General features: G+C 36.7%; 1 protein-coding gene across 11 annotated transcripts in view; it reads right to left on the bottom strand.

Annotated features, from left to right (window-relative positions):
- The window catches only part of atp8a2 (ATPase phospholipid transporting 8A2), a 59,778-nt gene that overhangs the window by 34,236 nt on the left and 3,545 nt on the right, over nucleotides 1-21,997 (bottom strand). For 3 of the 11 annotated variants that reach the window (XR_013280959.1, XM_077509330.1, XM_077509334.1), the window contains 15 exons: nucleotides 11,876-12,020; nucleotides 7,364-7,463; nucleotides 7,205-7,303; nucleotides 7,081-7,126; nucleotides 6,885-6,925; nucleotides 5,315-5,388; nucleotides 5,167-5,236; nucleotides 3,536-3,663; nucleotides 3,346-3,457; nucleotides 3,108-3,276; nucleotides 2,895-3,022; nucleotides 995-1,072; nucleotides 828-916; nucleotides 586-630; nucleotides 358-433 (listed from right to left, as the gene is read on the bottom strand). Coding sequence is in view for 10 of the 11 variants with exons in the window: in XM_077509330.1 (XP_077365456.1) it covers nucleotides 358-433; nucleotides 586-630; nucleotides 828-916; nucleotides 995-1,072; nucleotides 2,895-3,022; nucleotides 3,108-3,276; nucleotides 3,346-3,457; nucleotides 3,536-3,663; nucleotides 5,167-5,236; nucleotides 5,315-5,388; nucleotides 6,885-6,925; nucleotides 7,081-7,126; nucleotides 7,205-7,303; nucleotides 7,364-7,463; nucleotides 11,876-12,020 (1,400 nt within the window). In the remaining variant the exon portion in view is untranslated. Of the gene's footprint in view, nucleotides 1-357; nucleotides 434-585; nucleotides 631-827; nucleotides 917-994; nucleotides 1,073-2,894; nucleotides 3,023-3,107; nucleotides 3,277-3,345; nucleotides 3,458-3,535; nucleotides 3,664-5,166; nucleotides 5,237-5,314; nucleotides 5,389-6,884; nucleotides 6,926-7,080; nucleotides 7,127-7,204; nucleotides 7,304-7,363; nucleotides 7,464-11,875; nucleotides 12,054-12,410; nucleotides 12,572-17,284; nucleotides 17,449-20,589; nucleotides 20,609-21,997 lie in introns of those variants that run through there. The other 8 variants (XM_077509329.1, XM_077509333.1, XM_077509338.1 and 5 more) reach the window with 7 other exon arrangements.

Here is a 21,997-nt window from a genome sequence, read left to right as displayed (position 1 = left end):
GTGGTTCAGATTCCGATATTTGTCAAAATAAAATTCCGATAACCAAAGTAATTGGCTGATTAATAAAATATGTATATAATGTTTTTAATTTTACAGCAGAGAAAAATCTGCAAAATTTTTGCTGATTTTTTTGGGGCGTGAATATTAGAATGTCATTTGTCTTATGTTGCAATGTGTTAATATGCAAAAAAATTAATTAAAAAAAAATACAATTAAAAAAATATGGCAAAAAAATTTAGCTATTAGTGAGTTGGCCGGACGAAATAAAAAAAACTAAAAAAAACACTGAATATAATTGTTAATTTACGTTCTATGTACAAATAATTAAATAAATTAAAGCCGCCAGGTGACACTTACGTGATTTTTTTCAATGTTCTGGATGAGAGCCGGGTCGTCAAACTCGGTCGAGTTGTTGCTGCTGGACGGCAGATTGCTGTCGGGAACAAAAGCAAACAAATCAATCGGGAGGCTTCGCGGTCGCCATCTAATCATTTCGTAGCAAAAAAAACAAAAACAAAACAAAAAGCAAGCACGGTTCACGAGAAAGGCCGACAGACGGAGCGGAAGGGCGGCGACTGGACTCACCTGAAGTCCTCCATGGAACGATCGCAGTCGAGATCGGGGAAGTGGCTGCGGTAATGAATGAGGTTGCGAAAGGGAAATCAAGTGGATGAGTTGATTAGTTTGTTCTCATCAAGCATGCCGGAGTTAAATGAAACAGGACAGTTCAATTAATGACTAGAGAGTTGAGAATTAGTCAACAATTAGTAGGATTGGAAGGTCTAAAAGTGAAGCGGCTTTCGATTTAAAGAAAACAAATTGCTTACCCGTAAGTGATTCCGGCTATGGTGCACTTTTTAAAGTGCATGACGTTGCAGGTGAGCGTTCCCGTCTTGTCAGAAAACAGATACTTCACCTGGAAAGAAAAAATAACTCATAATTAAATAATAAACAAAATGTGCTTACAAATGTGGATTACGAAGCGGGACAAAACCTGGCCCAGCTCCTCATTCAAGTTGGATGTTCGCGCCATCGCTGGCGTGTCCGTCTCGGCGTAGTACATCTCCACATCCTAAAAAAAAAGAAAGAAAAAAAAAAGTTGAAAAGTACCACTTTAAGAAAACAGTTACAAACAGTTAGTGGCTAGCGTGAGATGCTAGCGTAGAGTGAGATGCTAGCGTTGCGCTCTACACCTTCACTCTGCGTTTCTTGTCAAACAATATAGACGGATGAAAAGTCCGATCAAGCAAACGGGATAATAATATTCGAACAAAATTGAAAATTGACTTATTTATATCAATAACCAACTTTTATGTGAATGATACACTACCAAGCAGGCCAGACATGTATGGTTGATACCAATAGTGATATCAAGATGACTCTTAATATGGCCAAAATGATGGCAGTTAAAAGAACACAATAATGCCGACAATAGAACACTAACATCCGGTAACTTATTTAGACTTAATATGGCTAATATGATATCATGTATAAGAGAGGCTTGTATCAATGATATCAATAATGATACTGATAAAGGATACCAACTCCACGATACCATGAGTGACAGCTATAACACTTTAGTGTGGCTGATACAAGATCAAGTAGGCCACACGTGTATCATTGATACCAATAGTGATATCAATAACACTGTTAATGACTGATACGACACCTACTAAAATAATTCAGGAATAACACAATACGTCATCTAAAGCGGATGACCTACATCAGCTTATGCATTACTCAATATGACGAAAAGAAGGGGCTAGTATCCCTGATATCAACAGTGATATTGGTAAGATATACCAGTTTATTTCATGCTAACCGTATGATACCACTAGATGTGACTGATACGATACCAGAAGGCCAGAAATGTACCACTGATACCAATAGTGATATCAACCCCACTATTAAAGGGATACTTCACTTATTTTGCCCATTATGGTAATAAAAAGTTAATATTTTGTCTATAATTAATTTGGTACTTTCATTATTTTTCACATAAAATTAATACCTTTAAAAACACATTTTACAACTTGCTGTCGACTGAAAATGACATCACAAGGGCTCAGGTAACCAATCACAGCTCTCCTGTTTGCTAGGTTTGGTCATGTGACATTCACAAGCTGAGCCGTGATTGGTTACCTGAGCCCTTGTGATGTCATTTTCAGTTGACAACAAGTTGCAAAATGTGTTTTTAAGGGTACTAATTGTACATGAAAAATAATGAAAATAAATTTATTATAGGCAAAATAATGTTTGACTGTCAAAAATGGCTAAATTAGTAAAGTATCCCTTTAAATGAGCAATAAATACCAAGTAAAACCAGTAAGGCCAAATAATGACATTGTCGTCTGAGAACCAACTTAAGCCTGACATGATATCGAGTAAACAAAAGCCAGGTATCACTGATACCCATACTGATACCGATCAATGATACCAACTAGTGTTGTACCGATACCGATACTGGTGTCGGCAGAGGTGCCGATACTGCATAAAAACAGTGCTATCGGTGACTACTCACAAGTAACATGCCGATACCATTAATTCCAACGCTAATATTGGATTTTGGATGCAGCATCTTGTGTCTTGCTGGTGCACGACATTCACTGATATGTGACATGTTCACTGCATGCCGATCTAAGATATCCTATTGGCCCTTGAGTGCTCTGAACCAATGGTTGAGGAAAAAAAAACTTAAGTATCTGTATGGTATCGGTATCGGCCGAGCTGGGTATCGGTATCAGTATCGGGAGCCAAAAACAGTATCGGAAGAACAGTAATACCAACATTTAACATCCTCCTTTTACGCACTCTTTCTTTCAGGCTACACTTTATGACTACAAAAGTCTGCAGTAGCCGCTAAATAAACAAGTACGATTCAGAAACTTGCATACCCAGTTGATGAAGAGGGCCTGCGTGAACTTGACCACCTCCAGGGTGACCAGCAGGCTGATGGGGATCAGGTTGTTGTACAGGATGATGAAGGTCAGCAGGTTGTATGCAAAGTTAGTGGAGATGTCACCTGTATTACAAGGAAAAAAAATAAATAAAATATTTCCATGGGTGAAAGCGTGTGTGCGGACGTGTCTCAAGTGGGCCTCACTCACCCTGCCGGGACAGATACCAGCAAGCTTCCTCGGTGTACTGCCGGTTCCAGATGGCCGCTCCCACCGAGCTGACCAAGGCCATGACCAGCAGGATGCCAAACAGCACCAGGATCTGCATGTTGGTCACCCGCTCCACGTTGGAACGCTTCAGGGGCGCCTTGGTGGAGTTCTTTTCGGGCCACGAAAACAGACGTCTGAGCGGGAATCCTGGCGCAAAAATGACGTCGTTGTTGTTTACCTGCATGAGTTTGGAGTCGTGGCCGGTGTAGACGACGATTCCCACCACCCACTGAGTGTTACGGATCTGGGCGCCACGCAGCAGGACCTGGTCTGGGCCCAGAGGAGCAGCTCTGAGGAAGGGAAAGCGTCATTGCGCAATGCAAGCCGGTGTAGTCATTTCTTTGTGTGTATTTGTATGTGTGACATACTTTTGGTTTTCCAGCCTCAGCGTGCCGGTGAAGTCGTACAAATGTCTGTTGGGACCTTCGCACTCCAAGACGCCGGATAAGGACATCAGGTCCTCAAGAGTCTGGATGCCCGCCGTGAGCGACAGACCCTGCAAGTACATCAGCACAATGACAATTCTAATTGTTAAATGGATACTTAACTTATTTAGCCCATTATAGCAATAACAAGTTAATATTTAGTCTATGATTAATTTGATACTTTCATTATTTTTTCCACGTAGAATTAATACCTTTAATAACACATTTTGCAACTTCCTCTCGACTGAAAATGACATCACTAGGGCTCAGATAACCAATCACAGCTCACCTGTTTTCTAGGTTTGGTCATGTGACATTCACAAGCTGAGCTGTGATTGGTTACCTGTGCCCTGATTTCATTTTCAGTTGACAGCAAGTTGCAAAATGTGTTTTAAAAGGTACTAATTGTACATGGAAAATAATTAGAATCTCAAATTTATTATAGGCAAAATATTCATGTTTGACTGCCAAAATGGCTAAATAAGTAACGTATCCCTTTAATGGAATACATGTATGAGCCGCAAATAAAAGATTCCGAATTAAAACAATATCAATGAATATTAATATCTAAAATGAAAAGTATTAATAATAATAAATTGAAAGCAATAGTTTCAAATGAAATTTTAAATAAAAATTGAATTAAAATGATGTGATTAAAATAAAAAAAACAAAACAAAAACTCTTACTTAAAAAATAATTAAAATGCAAGTACAAACCAAACATTACACCGGAAAATATAAATTAAAATAAAAAATCAAATTAAAAATTAAATTATGTAATTATTGTTATTATTAAAATTATTGTATTATTTTCTTTTATTTATTTAATAACAAAAATAAAAAGCAAACTATAATAAAGGTTACATAATTAATAATTAACATAACATAATTAATAATTAATAAATTAAAAAACCAAGCCCCAAAACACAACATTCAAATTTAAAAAATTAAATGACATTAAAGCAATCTTTTTTGAAAGATACAACTAAATAAATTACAAATTGTTTTGAAATACAAATAAAATGTAAATTAATTAATCTCAATCTCATCAAACTCATAAAATCAAATTGAAAAATATACAATGGACAATTTAATAACTAATACAAATTATCATTTAAATTTAAAAGTAAAATTGAACAAAAATCTATTAAAATGCAAAGTAGTAAATAACATTTAAACTACTCCCTGTAAAAATAGAAACATAGTCAAATTAAACGTGCACATTTAAAGTCTAAATTAAAGTCACCAACAATTAAATAAATACAATTGCTTTAAAAGGAATATTGTACGTGCAGAATATGAATTTAAGTTTGGTCATGTGAGAATGACAAGAAGTGGCAAAATGGCCGCCCCAAGATGGATAAAAACGGTTGGATTTTGCCGCTTCATTCATATTCTTACAAACGAAATATTAATCAGAATAGCGTTTTTAGACTAGTGGGGCTGCATAGAACATTTTGGACTTCCCCTTTGAGGGAAGAATGTTAAAAAAAATATTGTTAGTTGAAAGTCACTCCAAAAAAATAAAAAATAAAAAAAATAAAATAAAATAAAAAATAAAAAAAGTTTTTGTACCTGTCGGATCTTCAGGTTGGTTTCCCCATCAAGGTTGGAGGTCTCCGTGTAGCACATGGCCTGAGGTTCACTGTGAAGTCGTGTTTTTAAAATCACAGCACTGTCCGGATACTGAACTGCAAACATGAATTCGTGAGCGCACTCTGACCTGGACGATACAATAACCATGTCAGCCGGAAGGTGCTGCCCATTGGTCACCTTCACTATGTCGCCTACTGCCACCTGATGGTCGGCATGGCAACCATATGAGAAAAGCCAAGGGGGCAGGGGGTACACATAAAAAAAAGAAGAAATTAGTGAGCAACCATCAGAGATGACATAAAGTGACAGCCAGCACAGCGGTGCACTGCTTTATCCGTCCTTTAATTGGACTATGACAGAGCAGGCTCGCATACTTCAAAATCACAACAGGAAGCTTTCTTGAAGTGTGTACGGTTGGGAAATATTAATACTTTATCATAGAAAAATAATAGCAAGAAATATTTCAAAACCAGATGAAAAATACAAGTACTACCACGGAAAAAAAGTTGCAAATTCTGCCAAATATTAAGACAAAAATTACAAAAATATTAGGTGAAAAATACACCAATACAGTGGTGACTAGACTTGTGGGTTTGTTAAATCACTTGTATGTATTAATTGAATTTAACATATTTTAAAGATACAGTAACATATTTAAAACATTTGATATATTAACAGGATGGTTATAATAGTTTGGATTTTCACATTATGGTTAGTTTTTTTATTTTATTTTCACTTCTGCTTTTCATATTCAGATTAGTTTAGTTTAAATTAGTTTTATTGAGGGTTTATTTGCTTTTTTTTTATTTATATAAAAAACTCAATTTTGGGTTAGATTTTTTTTTTTGCGTAGTGCAAGATAAAAAATAAAAAAAAAGGGCCATGAAGCATTGTGTAATTTACTGTAAAAAGTAAGCTACAATTCCCAAACAACTGTTTGGCCTTCTTTCTTCTGTACGCCTGGACAGTAATACCGAAAATAATACATTTAAAATGTGTATGAAATTCATTAACAAAGATTAAAAATATGGACATTTTTGCTATTGCTAGTTTTTTTTAAGTTAGTTTTATAACAGTAAAATAAACTTTATGTTTTTTTAATATTGCTCTTTTTAAAAATTTTATTTTGTTAACAAAAACTTTTTTTTTCTCCTTATTTTAGTTATTTTGTTAGTTTTTGTTAACTATAACCTTGACTGTAGCAATCCCCTCTATGTGTTTACAGTAAAAATACACAAAAAAAAATCATATGTGCTGGACATAAAATAAATAAAATGAACCAACAGCCATTAATGTCTGTAGGCGTAAAATGCAGGATGGGGGAGGACATTTCAATAATCTCTTTCTAATCTATTCTGGAAAAATGAGGCAGTGTTTGAAATACTTCCTGTTTTCACTGTTCTTCTTTCAAACTTAGTGTTAAACACAATAGTGTGCCACCATCTAGGGACCAAAAGTGGAATTACACTGAAAAACAAAACTTCAAAATAACAATGGAGGGTGTTTCCTGTACATGGAGAAAGTCCCTACTCAGTAAGTTGCAGTAGTATTAGTCATTCTTCATTCAAGGCTTACGACACCGCAACACCGAGCGATGCTGCACCAATGCAAAACCCATTTAATGGCAATTTACATTATTTGTTAGCATTTAGCTCAACTTCTTTTTTTTCTTTTATTAATGCGGGTTGAGGCGTTACCTGCTTCCAGATGATGGTCTGCCAGGCTCCGTTACGCAACACTGCCAGACAGGAAGGACAACAGCAGCTGTCAGTCAGCCTATAGAGAAGAGCTCTCATGCACTATTCATAGCAAAGTGTCTAATGAGCGACACACAACAGCCCAGGGAAAACAAAACCACACGCGCAGAATGGATGCTAATTCATTAGCGGATACCTGTGGTCTTCTTCTTGTTGACCGTGTTGTCCGCTTTATGTCTTTTCTGCGTGGAGACAAATGTCGACATGCTTTTAAAACGCCGGTGGCAAGGTTGTCGGGGGCGGCGGCGGGAGGTACTCACGTAGTCCTCGATGATCTCCTTGATGCCGGCCACGGTGAGGATGAAGATGAGCGGCACCAGCGTGGTGTAGCGGCCGGTCGGCGAGACGTCGGGAATTTGCTGACGGGGAGTCCCAATTATGAGCAACCGCTTGTAAAATCATAATTCACGTTTGTTTACCTGCATGAGCGTGATGAAGAGGAAGAAGGCGTTGGCCGCCCTCCTGATCTGCTCGTACATGAAGCGGGGAAGAAAGGAGAGGACGCCATACTTGGTGGTACTGGCGGCAGCCGACGGGGAGGAGAAGAAAGCGCGGCAGATGGAGGGAGAGAGAGAGAGAGAGAGAGAGAGTCATGGTTAACTCGCATTGCATCCTTTCGCCGACTCCACATTTGCCGCCCAGGTTTTTTTTGGGTTTTTTTTTTATATCGCTGCAGTGTTTGAAACCTTGGAGACTAAAACGTCCCCGCGGATTGCGGCTATAAATACAACTGAAACGTCTAATCCTGAAAGCTAAATTTGGAGCGAGCGCTCTGGCGAGAACGGTAGAATCGACAGCGACTTCAATCAAATGTATTGATCACGTTGCCGTATTGAAGGCTAAGTGCTTCTCTGAGTGCTTGTAAAAAGGCCTTAAAAAACAAAATGGCCTTCATGGTGAGCTTTGAAGTGGACAGGTAGGGAGGAACCTCTGCAGTTTTTTTTGTTTTTTTTCTGTGTGTGTATAATAACAGTGGATATAAAAAGTCTCCAATTTAGCCTAACCAGTTCAGGGTGTACCCCTTGTACCCCTGTACCCCTTGTCCCAGCCCGAAGCTGTCTGGGATAGGCTCCAGCACCCCCCGTGACCCTTGTGAGGAGTAAGAAATTGGATGGATTGATGGATGGATATAAAAAGTCTACACACCCTAGTTCAATCAGACCATAACAGCTGAACTTAATTTTGGGTTAATCAGAGGCACTTTTAAATGTACCTTGGGATGATGGGAGGGAATTACAAACAGTTCTAAATAGCAATCAGTGGTGTTACCACAAAACATTCAGGCTTCTGCTGAAAAGCCAAAGTCAGGAAAAGCTTACTAGAACAGCTGAACTTAATTTGGGGTTCACATAATATTTCTAATTTTGTTAAAAGCTGTTCTTTTTTCTTTTCTTTAATATTTTTATTCATTTATTATGTATGTATTTATTTTTATTTGACTGATTAATTGGCCGGCTGATTAATTTTTTTTCACATTAACATAACATAAGACAAAGACAATGATATTCAAACACCCCCCCCCCCCCCCCCCCCACACACACACACACACAAATATATATTTTTTTTAAATTACCCTATTCTTCCTTTTGTTCTACCTGTAATTATATATTTATTGTAAAAAGTTATTTTAATCCTTTTTTTTTATTAATCTGCTCACATAATTTTATTCTACCAAAAATCCATATCCATCGGGCACTATTGTCTTACTTCTCATGTTTGTGTATTTTCACTTAATTAATATCTTTGTTTCTCTTTGTGTATTTTTCATCTAATACTGTGGACCCCCGAGAAAATCAGCTTATCATTGTCAACTATGATGATTGCACTGAGAAAAAAAAAATACAATTTTGAAACCCCAAAAAATATTGAATAGGCGAGGATGTAGCCCCAATAAGCATTTCCCATGAAATACATTATTTGGTTCATGGAAAAAAAAAACAACAACAACATAATAATAATAATAATCCACTAAGAGGTGAGGCCGCATGTGCCAAACCGCCAATGTGAGCAGGTCCACTCTACTTTTGATTTTGTCACAATATTTTTTCACGTGTGTATTTTTCACCCAATTATTTTTGTTGTGTACTGTTGTCAATAACCACATCTAAAACCTGAGTGGGACAAAATGTACTGCATTGACTCCGAGCCAAGCCGGACTCTGCTGTGATTTGTGCGCATTTTCTACAACTGAATGGCTCTCTTGGCTGGGTCGGTGCGCCACCATTAGTTGAAAAATCTCAGATTTCAGGGCCCAGTCTAATGGCATTAAGGTTTGGAAATGCAGCGGCGCAGGCCTTCCTGAAACCCTTCAATAGCCATATTGATTTCTGTAAGATTAAAGCCTCGGAGCTTTTATCTGGATCCTCTCTGCAGCTCCATATTTCAACGTCACCACTTTTTATGCAACATGTGCATTAGTGCTGCTCTCCTACACTTACTATCCACTATACAACCCCGCCCCCCACCTGTGTCTTTTTTTTTTTCTTCTTTTTTTTTTTCTTCTTTTTTTTTTTTTTTTACTATGGCTTTAACTTAAGAACGCCTGGATTGTTTTTTCCTAAAACAGAAGACACCAGCAGGAGAGCTTCGCTCCCGCTGCGTGCAGCTGCTTACACAATGCTGGACATGCGGACCGAGTGACAGACCAACGCACACTTTTACTCTCCATAATGGCGAATACACGCGAAGCCTACAATATCTTCGCTCTCGAGAGGACACTGTGCGAACAGTTTGGATCATGATTGCAGTGAGCAAAGGGATGAGGGTTCTCAGTTACCGCGATATGGTGAAAAGAAACGTGTCAGGGATTTGGGAGTGGCATGAGTCAATACATTAGGTACACTTCGTGAAAGGAATAATGCTCAGAATATTTTGATTAATATCTAGAAAGGTAAAAAGAATGACCAAAAAAGTTAGGGGAAAATATACAGTGTGAAGAAAAATTACAAAAATATTAAGAAAAAACATAATATTTATTTAAAAAAAAAAAAAAAATCACATTAAAAATTACGCACATAAAATAATACTAAAAATCTAAAAATATTGAGAAAGAAGTAAAAGAGAAGTAAAGTATCAAACAATAATACAAAATAGAGGACAAAAAAACATGAATAGAAGAAAGAGTAAACAAATATGGTGACAAAAACAAAAATATAATAAAAAAAATATTAGACAAAACAAAATTATAAACTACTCGAAATATATAGAATTCTAAAATACATTGCAAAAAAAGTAAACATGTTTGAATATATATATATATATATATATATATATATATATATATATATATATATATATTGTGCGTGTATGTATATGTATGTGTGTGTATATAAACAAAAGTAGTTAAAAATGAGACAGAAAAACAAAAAAATATTAGATAAAAAATACGTAAATCTAAAAAATACTACTTTTTTTTTTTAAACAAAAATATGGCACAAAATTAGATGAAAAATATATGAATTCGAAAAAAACAACACGAGACAAAATTTTAAAAAGCTGATTCATAACAAATACACAAATGCAGCAAAAATTTCGAGACAAAAAATAAACCCAAAATGTAAAACAAAAAACGCAATCATGAAAATACAAAAACATAAAAAAAAAAAAAAAGTAATTTTAAAAAAACAAAAAACAAACAAAAAAAACAACTTAAAAGTATTAGGGGAAAAAAAAACTGAAAAAAAATTATTAGGTGAAAAGACAAAGATTGGAAAAAAAAAGAAGTATCCTTCTATATTTCTGTGCACATATTGATTACGTCAAATTTCAACTGTGGCCATTGATACGCTTTGGGCCTCTCACCTTTGGGACTGCCGCAAATAATCACGTAATGGATGAGCTATTAAACTGCCTTCTTATCTACCTCGCCAAGCGACGTCTTTCTTTCCCTTGTAAACCTAACATACTTTTTAGTAGGAAATAGTGACGAAAAATTGACTTTTTGCACTTAGAACGGATATAAAAAAAAAAAAAGAAGTCTCCACAACTCTGTTCAAATGCCAGTTTTTTTTGGGGGGGGGGTTGTGTGAAATGATCAAATTAGAGCAAGTTAACCATATCAAAACTCTTTACACCATTAAAGTGTAAATAAAGTAAAGTGTAAATAACCTGTAAATCTCAACTGAAAAAGAATTGGAAACTTTTTCAGGAGGGGACTGAACATAAACAACAGGATTAATGTAGTTGCACAAGTGTGCACACCCGATGTGGCTGTATTCGGAATAAACCAATCTCATTCAAACTTATGTTAAACAAGTCGGCACACAACTGCCACCATTTAAAAATGCCTCTGATTAAGCGCAGATAAGGTTCAGACGTTCTAGTAGGCTTTTCCTGACATTTACCTTCTTCTTTACCATATAACACATTTTTTCTCTATTTACGCCTTATCTTGCTAGCCTATCCCATTGTCCAGACATATGACGAAAACAGGAGACTGTTATCACACGCAATAAACAGCCAGAAATTCCTGTAGCTGTCGGCTTCTTGGCAGCCTCCCTGAATCAGTTTCATTCTCATCTTTTCATCACTTCTGGAAGCGCTCGTCAGACCGCAGCTTGTACTGTGCAAATGTGACGATAAAAATGCCAGGAAAAGCCTACTAGAACATCTGAACTTTGTTTGGGGTTGATCACGGTCACATTAAATGGTGGCAGTCGTGTGCTGACTTTCATTTAACATGAGCTTGAATGTGATTGGTTCAATTTCAGCACAGCCCCATTTATAAGCAGGTGTGCACACTTGTGCAACCAGATGTTTATTATTACTTCCTCTCTCTAAAACAGTTTTTTTTTTAAGAACAGGACAGACTGAGAGGTCACATTAATGATGTAAAAAGTTACCTTGGTCTCACCTTGATACAACACTGCATTTGAACAGGGTTGTGTAGACTTTTTTTTTTTTTTTTTTTTTCTGGTGACGTCGTCGCCTACCTGACGTGGTTGTCGCAGAACTTGGTGGTCTGGGGCCGGTTGAGCAGCACGGCGCGCGCCGTGGCGTCTACGGGCTCCGCCTGCGACGTGGTGCCGGACATCTCATCATCTGCCTTGTGGTAGCCGGCCGACGAGCAAGCGGGTCCTGCGCCGTTGGATTGATGAGACAGAGGCGAGGCTGGGTGAGTAAGGGGCGGGGTAGGAGTTGGTGGGATAAGGGAGGGAGGGGCGGGTGGGGTGAAGGGTGGCAGACGGACAGACAGAAGAGGGTGGGTGGATGGCGGGTGACACACACGCACATTCAAAAGACATTTAGTGTAGGCTGAGTGTGTGTGTTGCCTTTCAGTGCGCCCGTGGGACCCCCCCCCCCCCCTCCACTCGTGCTAATAATGGATGTGCTGAGGGGTGCACAATAGGCAACAAACACACCGGGCCCACCTCCAGCAAGCAGCACATGGAGAACCCTGACAAGTGACAAGAGGATGCAACAATCCCAAACAACCCCTCCCCGCACGCCGTTGACTCAGCTGCAGACCTGGACGGACAAACGGACGGACCGAGCGACGGCTCTCCAAGAGGGAAGTCCGGATGTCAAGATGTCGGCCCCCTCGGGCTCCGACGCCGCCCCATCGGGAAGCTCCCGCGACTACCGCGGCGCTTGCGAGTGCTTACAATCGGAGACGTCTCCTCCCTCCGGCGTGATGGCGAGCGGCGCGTTGATGCCGCTGCTGCTGCTGCTGCTGCTGACAGCCCGGACGACGAGAGGAAGCCATATGGAGTGGAGAGCCTCCGCGAGTGGGTGGGGAGGACGGGGTGGGGGGAGGAGGAAGAGGAGGGGGCAAACCCGGGGCTCCGCTTTCTTAAAGGGACAGGGGCCTCGTGTCGCGCTCGCGTCAACATACGGCCGCTCGAGTCATCATTTCGTCACTGATTCGCAACCTTTCTTGAAAATATTTTGGGATTTTTTTGTTTTCATTGTAGTTAGTTTTTATTTCGGTTTAATTTCATTTAGTTTTATTATTTCATTTTTTTGTTCTCCTCATTTCATTTAGTTTTAGTTTTTAGAGCGGGTTTGTGTACTTTTGTTATTTTTTTTAAACTTTAGTTTTATTATCCATCCATCCATTGTCTTAACTGCTTATTCCTCACAAGGGACATGGGGGGTTGCAGGAGCCTATCCCAGCTGTTTCGGGCAGTAAGCGGGGTACACCCTGAACTGGTTGCTAGCCAATTACAGGGCATAGTTTTATTATCCATCCATCCATCCATCCATCCATCCATCACTCCATCCATCCATTTTCTGAACCGCTTTCTCCTCACAAGGGTCACAGAGGGTGCTGGAGCCTATCCCAGCCAGCTTCGGGCAGTAGATGGGGTACACCCGAACTGGTTGCCAGCCAATCGCAGGGCACACAGAGAGGAACAACCATCCACACACACAAGCACACCTCGGGACAATTCGGAGCGCCCAATCAACCTACCATGCATGTACAGTATTTGGGAGGAGACCGGAGTACCCGGAGAAGACCCACGCAGGCACGGAGAGAACGTGCGAACTCCACCCAGGAAGGCCGGAGCCTGGACTCAAACCCGAGTCCTCAGAACTGGGAGGCAGACGTGCTAACCAGTCATCCACAGTGCCTCCGTAGATTTATTAGTATTAGTATTTAGTATTATTTTTTAACTCATTCACTCCCAAAAACGTATACGTGTTTTAGGTTTTTGTTTGCTAGAGTTTTTGTATGAAGGCTTTGATGCAGTTTCTGACCTGAAGTGGTCGCTTAAAGTGATAGTAGTTATTAAAAAAAAAAAAAAAAAAAAGAAGTGTGCTTCATCTGTTTTATTATGAAACAGATGAAGCACACTTTTTTTTGTAATAATTACCATCGCTTTCAGCTTCCACTTCAGAAACTGCATCAAAGCCTTCATACAAAAACTCTAGCAAACAAAAACCTAAAAAACGTATAAATACGTCTTTGGGAGTGAATGAGTTAATATAGAGTATTTGTATACATTTCTGGCATAGAGAGATGAACAAAGATACAATTGGATATTTTGCCACCACACATTATTTACTGATATAGTGCTGTGTTATTACAATTTATATAACAGTCAGTTTCAAGCAATTTTCCAGAAGTTATGATTAAGGCCAAACCAATAGGGAATTTCTTTTTAGGTCTAAACTGATTGTACTGTCTCATACCATTAGTATTTTTGATAAATAAAACTTCCTAACAAAAAAATTGATGAAAATTTTAAAAAATATAGCATTCTTATCTTATCATGAAATTGCATGAAATTAATAGCAATTTTCTATTCTTCTCATTTCTAATTTCTAGTTCCTCATCAATGTTGCCGATACTGGTGTCGGCCGACGTCATGATGATTCACGTATTCACTCATTTTTGGGGATGAAAACCTATTGCACCTATTGTCTGGGTTTTTTACTGATCCCCGCTTAGTTGCATTTTGTTTTTTCATTTGTAATTTGTGAGGAGCAAGAGGTTACGAAAATGGATGGGAAGAGGTCCTTGAAAAAATAGCTGCATATTCAATCACATTTGCAATATAATTAATATAAATATTCTCAATGAGATTATTTTTCAAAATCATTCACACCTGACCCTCATGGGAGTCAGCCTGACTGTACACGCTTCCCTGCAAGTGAACACAACAGGCCCAGCCGCCCTGGTGCTTCAATAATTCAGAAACTAATAAAGCCCGGGCCTTGTCTGGTGGATTGAGTATCCCGCAGCACTCAAACGCCTCTTCTATTATACACCGAGCCGTGAGTTCTCTGCTCGGGTCAAAGTCCTTACCGGCCAAATGATAACAAATGTCTTATCTGTAGATCTGCGAGTAGGCTATTACCTGCGGGCCTGTAAGTCACAATGGCGATCACGCCACAGTGCAAATCAAGATGAGTGAGCCTCTGTGACGAGGTCAACGCGCCCATTTCCGTGCCGCTTTAGCGCTAATGTACATGCTGCTTTTGCCATTGAGTACAAGTGGCATTTGTTACGCCTGCGCCAGTCACGATCAATACCGTTACTCTCAGGAGCTCCGCTTTGGCTCGGAGCAGATCAACGCTCGGGTTACTCAGCACCTCTTGATGGGAAAGAAGCACGCAAAAGCGGAGTACGGCGGGATTGGATGCACGGCAGGAACCGAGTCCAGGAGGGCGGGTGGTGACATGCTAAAGTGATAACCTTCAACCCACCAACACTCATCATTACTCGGAAAACAAGATAGTGAGGCTTGATCGACATTAGGGAGCAAACTGCAAGTCGAATTTGACCATTTCCTTACTACACATCACACGTGCAACTTGACGCCAAATAAATCACAATCAAGGAGGCATTTCCATTTTTTTTTTTTTCACAAGCAGGATTGCATACAAAAAATCATGGATATAGAAAAGCTGTAATGAAAGTTCTGTTTATTTATTTTTTTTAATCAATTTTCAGGACATTCTTATTGCTTAAAATTGGTGATTTAAAAAAAAAAAAAAACTGTTGATGTATTTAGTATTTTCCCAATACGTTTTTTTTTTTTTTTGTCCAACATTTTGGAATTTTATCTATTTTTTTTCAATATTGTCACAGTTTCAAAATGTTTAGATTTTATATATATATACATATATATATATATATATATATATATATATATATATATATATATATATATATATATATATATATATATATATATATATATATATATACACACATTTGTTTTTTACATCCATTTTTCTATTTTCTTGTAATATCAATGTATTTTCGGATCTGATATTTTTGTATCCATACATCCATTTTCTTAACTGCTTGCTCCTCACAAGGGTCGCGGGGGTGCTGGGGCCTATCCCAGCTGGCTTTGGGCAGTAGGCGGGGTACACCCTGAACTGGTTGCCAACCAATTGCAGATATTTTAGTACTTTTTCCTAATATTTTTATATTAATGTTTTGTTGTTTATTATTTTTGTATTACCACCTAACATTTGTGTATTTTTAATGTAATATTTTTGTAATATTTTTAACACATTTTTTTAAATGTTTTTGTTGTTTAGTTTTGTTTTTAAATTTTGTATTTTTGCAATTTTCCTTAATATTTGTGTATTTTTTTTTCCTGATTTTTTTTTCTTCAAATTTTGTAATGTTTTTTATGTAATGCTTTTTATTTCTCACAATTTTTTTCAAACTAGCATCTCAAATTTTTGTCTAATATTCTGGTTGTATTTATCTAACAATTCTGCATTATTTTCTAGTAATGTAATTTCACTTATTTCTTTTACATTTTCTTTTCTATCAGTATTTTTGTAGTTATCTCATTTGTGTATTTTTCGTTGAATATTTTGTATTATTTTCTCAAAACTTTAGTCATACTTATGTTTTGGTTTAATATTTCTTTATTTCATACTCATAGTTTTGTGTTTTCTGTCAAATGTTTATTTTTCATTTCATACTTTTTCATATATGTGTGCACATTTTTGGTCTAATTATTATTTGCAATAAAATATTTTTGTATTTAATTTCTTCCACTATTTAATCCAATTTATTTCATATTTGTGCATTAATAATCAATACAATTTTCCCGACATATTATCTATTCCAGACACAAAGATTTTACCAAGCAGCTGCTATCCTAAATAGTCTGCTAGAGGCCTAATGGCTAATGACAAACCAGAGAAGGTTGCCAAACAAACGCCACATTTTTACAGCCCATTACTGTCCATTACACAACAGTTAGTTGCAACAAAGTAATTTGATTGGACAAGAGTTATTCCATGAGTGATGATAGAGTAACAGCAGTGCTGGGACTTTTGACTGGTTTACATATCGTTAGCCTAATAGGATAATTGCCTAAATCATTTGTACGCTACTGTGGTTAGCAATTTTACATATCACTCCGCCTCACAGATGTTGTAAACTTAACTAGAAATGGTTTTTAACATATGTAAAAGGTTGGGAAAAAGTTAGTTAGCTGCTCAAATGACACACTAATACGTGTACAAAGTGTACAAAAAAGAACATACACTCGGCTAACATGCTAGCATAGCTAACAGGTGTGAAGTCATCACGTCACTATGCCTCATTTTGCATTTCCGGATTACTTTGTGTCACTTCTGTGATTTGATTCTAAAAGATTAATAATTATACACAATAGTAGTCGATTAACTTTCTATTCGAATAGTTGTTGATTAATCTATTAATTGTTGCACCTATAAAACAAACCATACCTTTGCACTTATTTACTGGGGGGCTTGTGCTTAAAATACAGCTAATAAAGGTTTTATCCAAACAACCGTACGCCACACTTTCATCCAACCAGAACTGACTTATTCATTTTCATTTTTGCTACGGGGAAAAATGTATGAGGTCAGGAGCAGAGTTGAGAACATAAAATCATTACCAACAGAATGCCGCCTGCCCGGTCGGCCGCTAAGTCCCATGGTGAGCCTCGGGGACTGCCCCCCGACACCCTCTTCGTCCTCTATATGCAGGTTCGGCTCGACCTAGTCTCGCGCTTTGCCACCGGGTCCATTTCCCGTGCTGTCACGGATCAGCAGGGCACAAAGAGGTAAAAAAAAAAAAAAAAAAAGCCTCTTACGGGCCCAACCATACAGCACGGCCATGCTAATCCTCGCTATGTCTGCTCTGCAACTTCACCTGCCGGCTAAGCCAAGACACGCTCGTAATCCTACACGTGAGACACATGGAACAACAAACGTTCCCATTGGAAATCATGTCAAGTGCGTACATTCTACAAGTAGGGCTGGAACGATTCATCGAATGACTCAAATAATTTGATTGCAAAAAAGGCAAAGCAAAATATTCAGTAATCATTTTTCCACATGGGCTAACGGTACTGCAGATTCATGCACCACTCTGTGTAGAAACATGTTGGAGTGATGGCTTTAAAAAAAAAAAAATGTTGGAATAACACATGAATGGAGTCACATTTTTTTTATATATATAAAAAAAAATGGCGTAAATGTTAGATAAAGTAATGGGTTTTTTTTTTCTAGAAATAAAGTTGCAATGTAGTAAGAATAAAGTCAGAATTTTAAAAGTATATTGTTCATTGTTCGACAAAAAAACAACAACAACGTAGTTTTAACGTAAAGAAAGTTGTATCTTTGAAAAAAATTGGGAATTTAACAACAAAGAATTAAAAAAAAATTCACAATATTATGAGAACATAGAAATTTTACAAGATTATCATCCAAAGTTTCTTGAAAAAAATTGTAAAAGCAACAAGTCAAGTTTTTATTTTGTTTTTTGTTTTTTTTTAAGAAAAAAAGCTGAGTGAACATATTATCTTTTTGAGGAAAAATTGTCCAATTATTTATTTATTTTTTTTTGGGGGGGGGGGGTTAAAAAAAATAATCATAAAAAGAACAATGAAAACAAAATTTTCGGAGAAATGCGGCAATATTATGAGAGTAGGGTGGTATTTTTCAACAAAAATGTTGGAACGATACAAAAATAAACCCACATTTTTTTCAAGAAGGATGGCAGAAAATTAAGTCATATTTTTAACAAAAAAGTGTAATTAAGTTTGTTCCCCTGCCAAAAAAAGTCATAATTTTAAAACAATAACAGCAATTTCCTTTCAGGAAAATAGTCATTGTAAAAGAACAACAAGACATAATTTGTAAAGAAAAAAAATGGCGTAATGTTGCAAGGGTAAAGTCGTATCTAAATATTGGGACTAAATAAATATACAAAATTTAATTTAAGTTGTATCTTTTATTAAAAAAAAAAAAAAAAAAAAAAAAAAAGGTCCAGTCACAATTTTTCTTTTTTAAAGAAAAACAAATGGACATATGTTGCGAGAATAAAGGCACATTTTTTTTCATTGTATTTTTTTTTTCTAAAAAAAAAATGCCTTTATTCGCATAATTTCTGCTTTGTGGAGGCATTGGACTGTTCCATATATATCATGCAACTAAGGTGGTAACATGCACACGTACATGCTCTTTGCCAAGCATGTCCATCCATGACATGCATGTGTTGCATCGCATGCATGTGTTTTCTAATGATGGTTTGTCAAATGCATCCCTACTCGATCTACGTCGTCACCACCACACTGCCTATACAAGTAGCAATGAAACCAGTCACATTGATAACTTTTTTAATTTCAGATAGCTAGTTAAATAGTTGCTTTGAATTCTACACATCATTAATACAATATTTAACGTCTAAGAATATAAGTATGAGCATATAAAAAAAATGACAAGGAAGTAATCAGCTGACGGAAGGTAGTACAAGTGACAATTTTTCATTTACTTTTTTTTGGTCTAATATTGTTACATTTGTATATTATTTATTATCTTATATTTGCACATTTTTGTCAAGTATTTTGAAATATTTTTGTTGCAATGTTTTCTAGTTTTCTATCTTCCTTCTTATGTTTGTATAATGCTTTTGTACAGTTGTGTTGTATTTTTGTCTTCCTTTTTTTTCCTAAATTTTAGTTTTTGTAGGTCTAATATTTATGCAATGTGTGTATCTGTAATATTTTTGTGTTATTTTCACTAATTTGCATTGCATTTTATTCTCATATTTTAGAATCATTTAATTGTATTTTTTCTAAATAGTTCTGTCTTATAGAATCATTTAATTGCAGTTTTTTTCTGAATAGTTTTGTCTTTCATATTCCAGTTTTGAATTTTTGTATAATAGTTCAGATTTTTTTTTAGATATATTTCAGTACAATATGTTGTTTTTCTGTTTATTTTTCTTGTAATAGTAGTAGTTTTTCAGTTTATTATTCCATCTAAAATTATTGTATTTCTGCATTTTTAGTCTAATAGTTTTTGTATTGTTCTATCTACAACAAACATTATGTATTACGTTTAATATTTTAGTATTTTTTAATGTGTCTGTTTTAAAGGGATACTTGACTTATTGAGCCATTTTCAGCAGAAAAAGTTCATATTTTGTCTTTAATTAATGTGGTAACTTCATTATTTTTCAGGAAGTAGGTAACAGCCAATCATGGCTCACCTGTTTTCTGTTTGGTCAGTAACCTGAGCCATGATTGGCCGTTACCTACTTCCTCAGCATAGGTGATGTCATCATCAGTCGACAGAAAGTAGAAAAACTACTTTTTAAAGGTATTAATTGTACATGAAAATTAATGAAGTTATCAAATTCATTCTGGACAATATTATTAACTTTTCCCTGCTGAAAATTGTTCAATGAGTCAAGTATCCCTTTAAGTGACCTATTTTTTAAAATATTTATTTTATTTTTCTCTAATATTTCAGCTTGTTTTACACTTTAGTATTTAATATCTAATATTTGCCAAATTATTTGTGCAATCCATATTTTTTTTCCTAATATTCTGGGTTTTTGATTGCAATATTTTTGCATTTTTTTAAATTCAACATTTTGGTATTGTAATTAATATGTGACCTCATCACAACCGTTTCCATTCATTCCTCCCCATACAAGCGCATGCAGTGAGAAGGTTGGAATCCGGCATTCATCACTCCAGGCCCCCGAGCAGCTACACTTGACTCAAAATCCCCTGGCGCTCGCTTTTCCCACCAAACTGAAACGCTTTTCCTCGCCAGGTCGCAGCTCTCGAGGGGCCGGGTGGGGTGGGGGCGCCGGCCGAGTGCGGGTGGGCGGGGCTCGTGACATCTACTCTTGGCACGCATGCACCTTTGCCAACGCTATCCGGTGCCGGCCGCATCACTCACTCACTTTTGTCAAACCTGTCTGGCGGGCGGGCGCGCGCCCCCCGGCTGGGGTCCTCGGAAGCGTCCTGCCTAATGGCGGTCAACACTAACTGCTCTGTGGGCCACGTTCGGTCGGGAGAGAACAACACACAACAACAAGACAACAGGTAAATATACTAGGGCTGAACAATTAATTAAAGGGATACTTTACTTATTTAGCCATCTTTGGCAATCAAACATTATTTTGCCTATAATGAATTTGATATTTTCATTATTTTCACGTACAATTTGTACCTTTAAAAACACATTTTGCAACTTGCTGTTGACTGAAAATGACATCACAAGGGCTCAGATAACCAATCACAGCTCACCTGTTTTCTAGGTTTGGTCATGTGACATTCACATGCTGAGCTGTGATTGGTTACCTGAGCCCTTGTGATGTCATTTTCAGTCGACAGCAAGTTGCAAAATGTGTTTTTAAAGGAACTAATTGTACATGAAAAATAATGACAATATCAAATTCATTATAGGCAAAATATTAATGTTTGACTGCCAAAAATGGCTAAATAAGTAAAGGCTGCAACTCACCGAGGCTGATAAATAAACTATCTTTCATGTTAATTCAGATTTTAGCGTAACAGTAACCTAAAAGACCAGAAACATCTGATATTATTTATTGAAATACAGATTACTTGTATTTGTTTAAAAAAAAATACATGGGAAAAGGACCTTGGAAAAAATCATCACCGACTAAATTGCAATCGTAATATTTAGGATTTTTTTTTGTTTATTTTTAAATCAAAATCGTTCAGTCCTAAAACATACACTCGCACTCACAGAGCACACATTTATATAAGTGTACATGTTTGAGGAAGAAGGTTATTTTTTAGTTCACTAAAATTAACAAAAAAAACTAAAACTAAAATTCAAAAAACAATTTTGTTCACAAAATAAAATAAAAATGAAAATACCTTTTAAAAAACAAACACTAACTGAAACTACATTTTATGTTTATAAAACTAACTAAAACTAATTATAGCAAAAATTTTCTTTGTTTTATTCTTTGGTAATTTATTTAATGCATTAGTCTTTGGGGATGATTTTAAATGTGATTTTAAGTAGATTCATTTTGACATTAACCGGAATATGGATGTTTGAAAGTGTGTCGCACAGAAGTGATGTCATCTCGCAGCAGCCAATAGAAAAGCACCTTCAGATGACGTCGCTCCCATGGTGTTTTTTTTTTTTTTTTATTGTGCACAAGTAATTCACTTTTACAAAATAACTAAAACTAATAAAAACTAACAGAACCACCCTGAAAACTAATCAAAATTAACTAAATTTAAAAAACAAAGCAAAACGAAATTAAAACCTAGCAAAAATGAAAAATCCCAAAACTATAATAACCCTGGTGAGGAAATGGATGGCGTGGA

Source organism: Festucalex cinctus, chromosome 20 (genome assembly GCF_051991245.1).
Source record: "Festucalex cinctus isolate MCC-2025b chromosome 20, RoL_Fcin_1.0, whole genome shotgun sequence".
NCBI lineage: Eukaryota > Metazoa > Chordata > Actinopteri > Syngnathiformes > Syngnathidae > Festucalex > Festucalex cinctus.
This window is presented reverse-complemented; position numbering and strand designations above follow the sequence as displayed.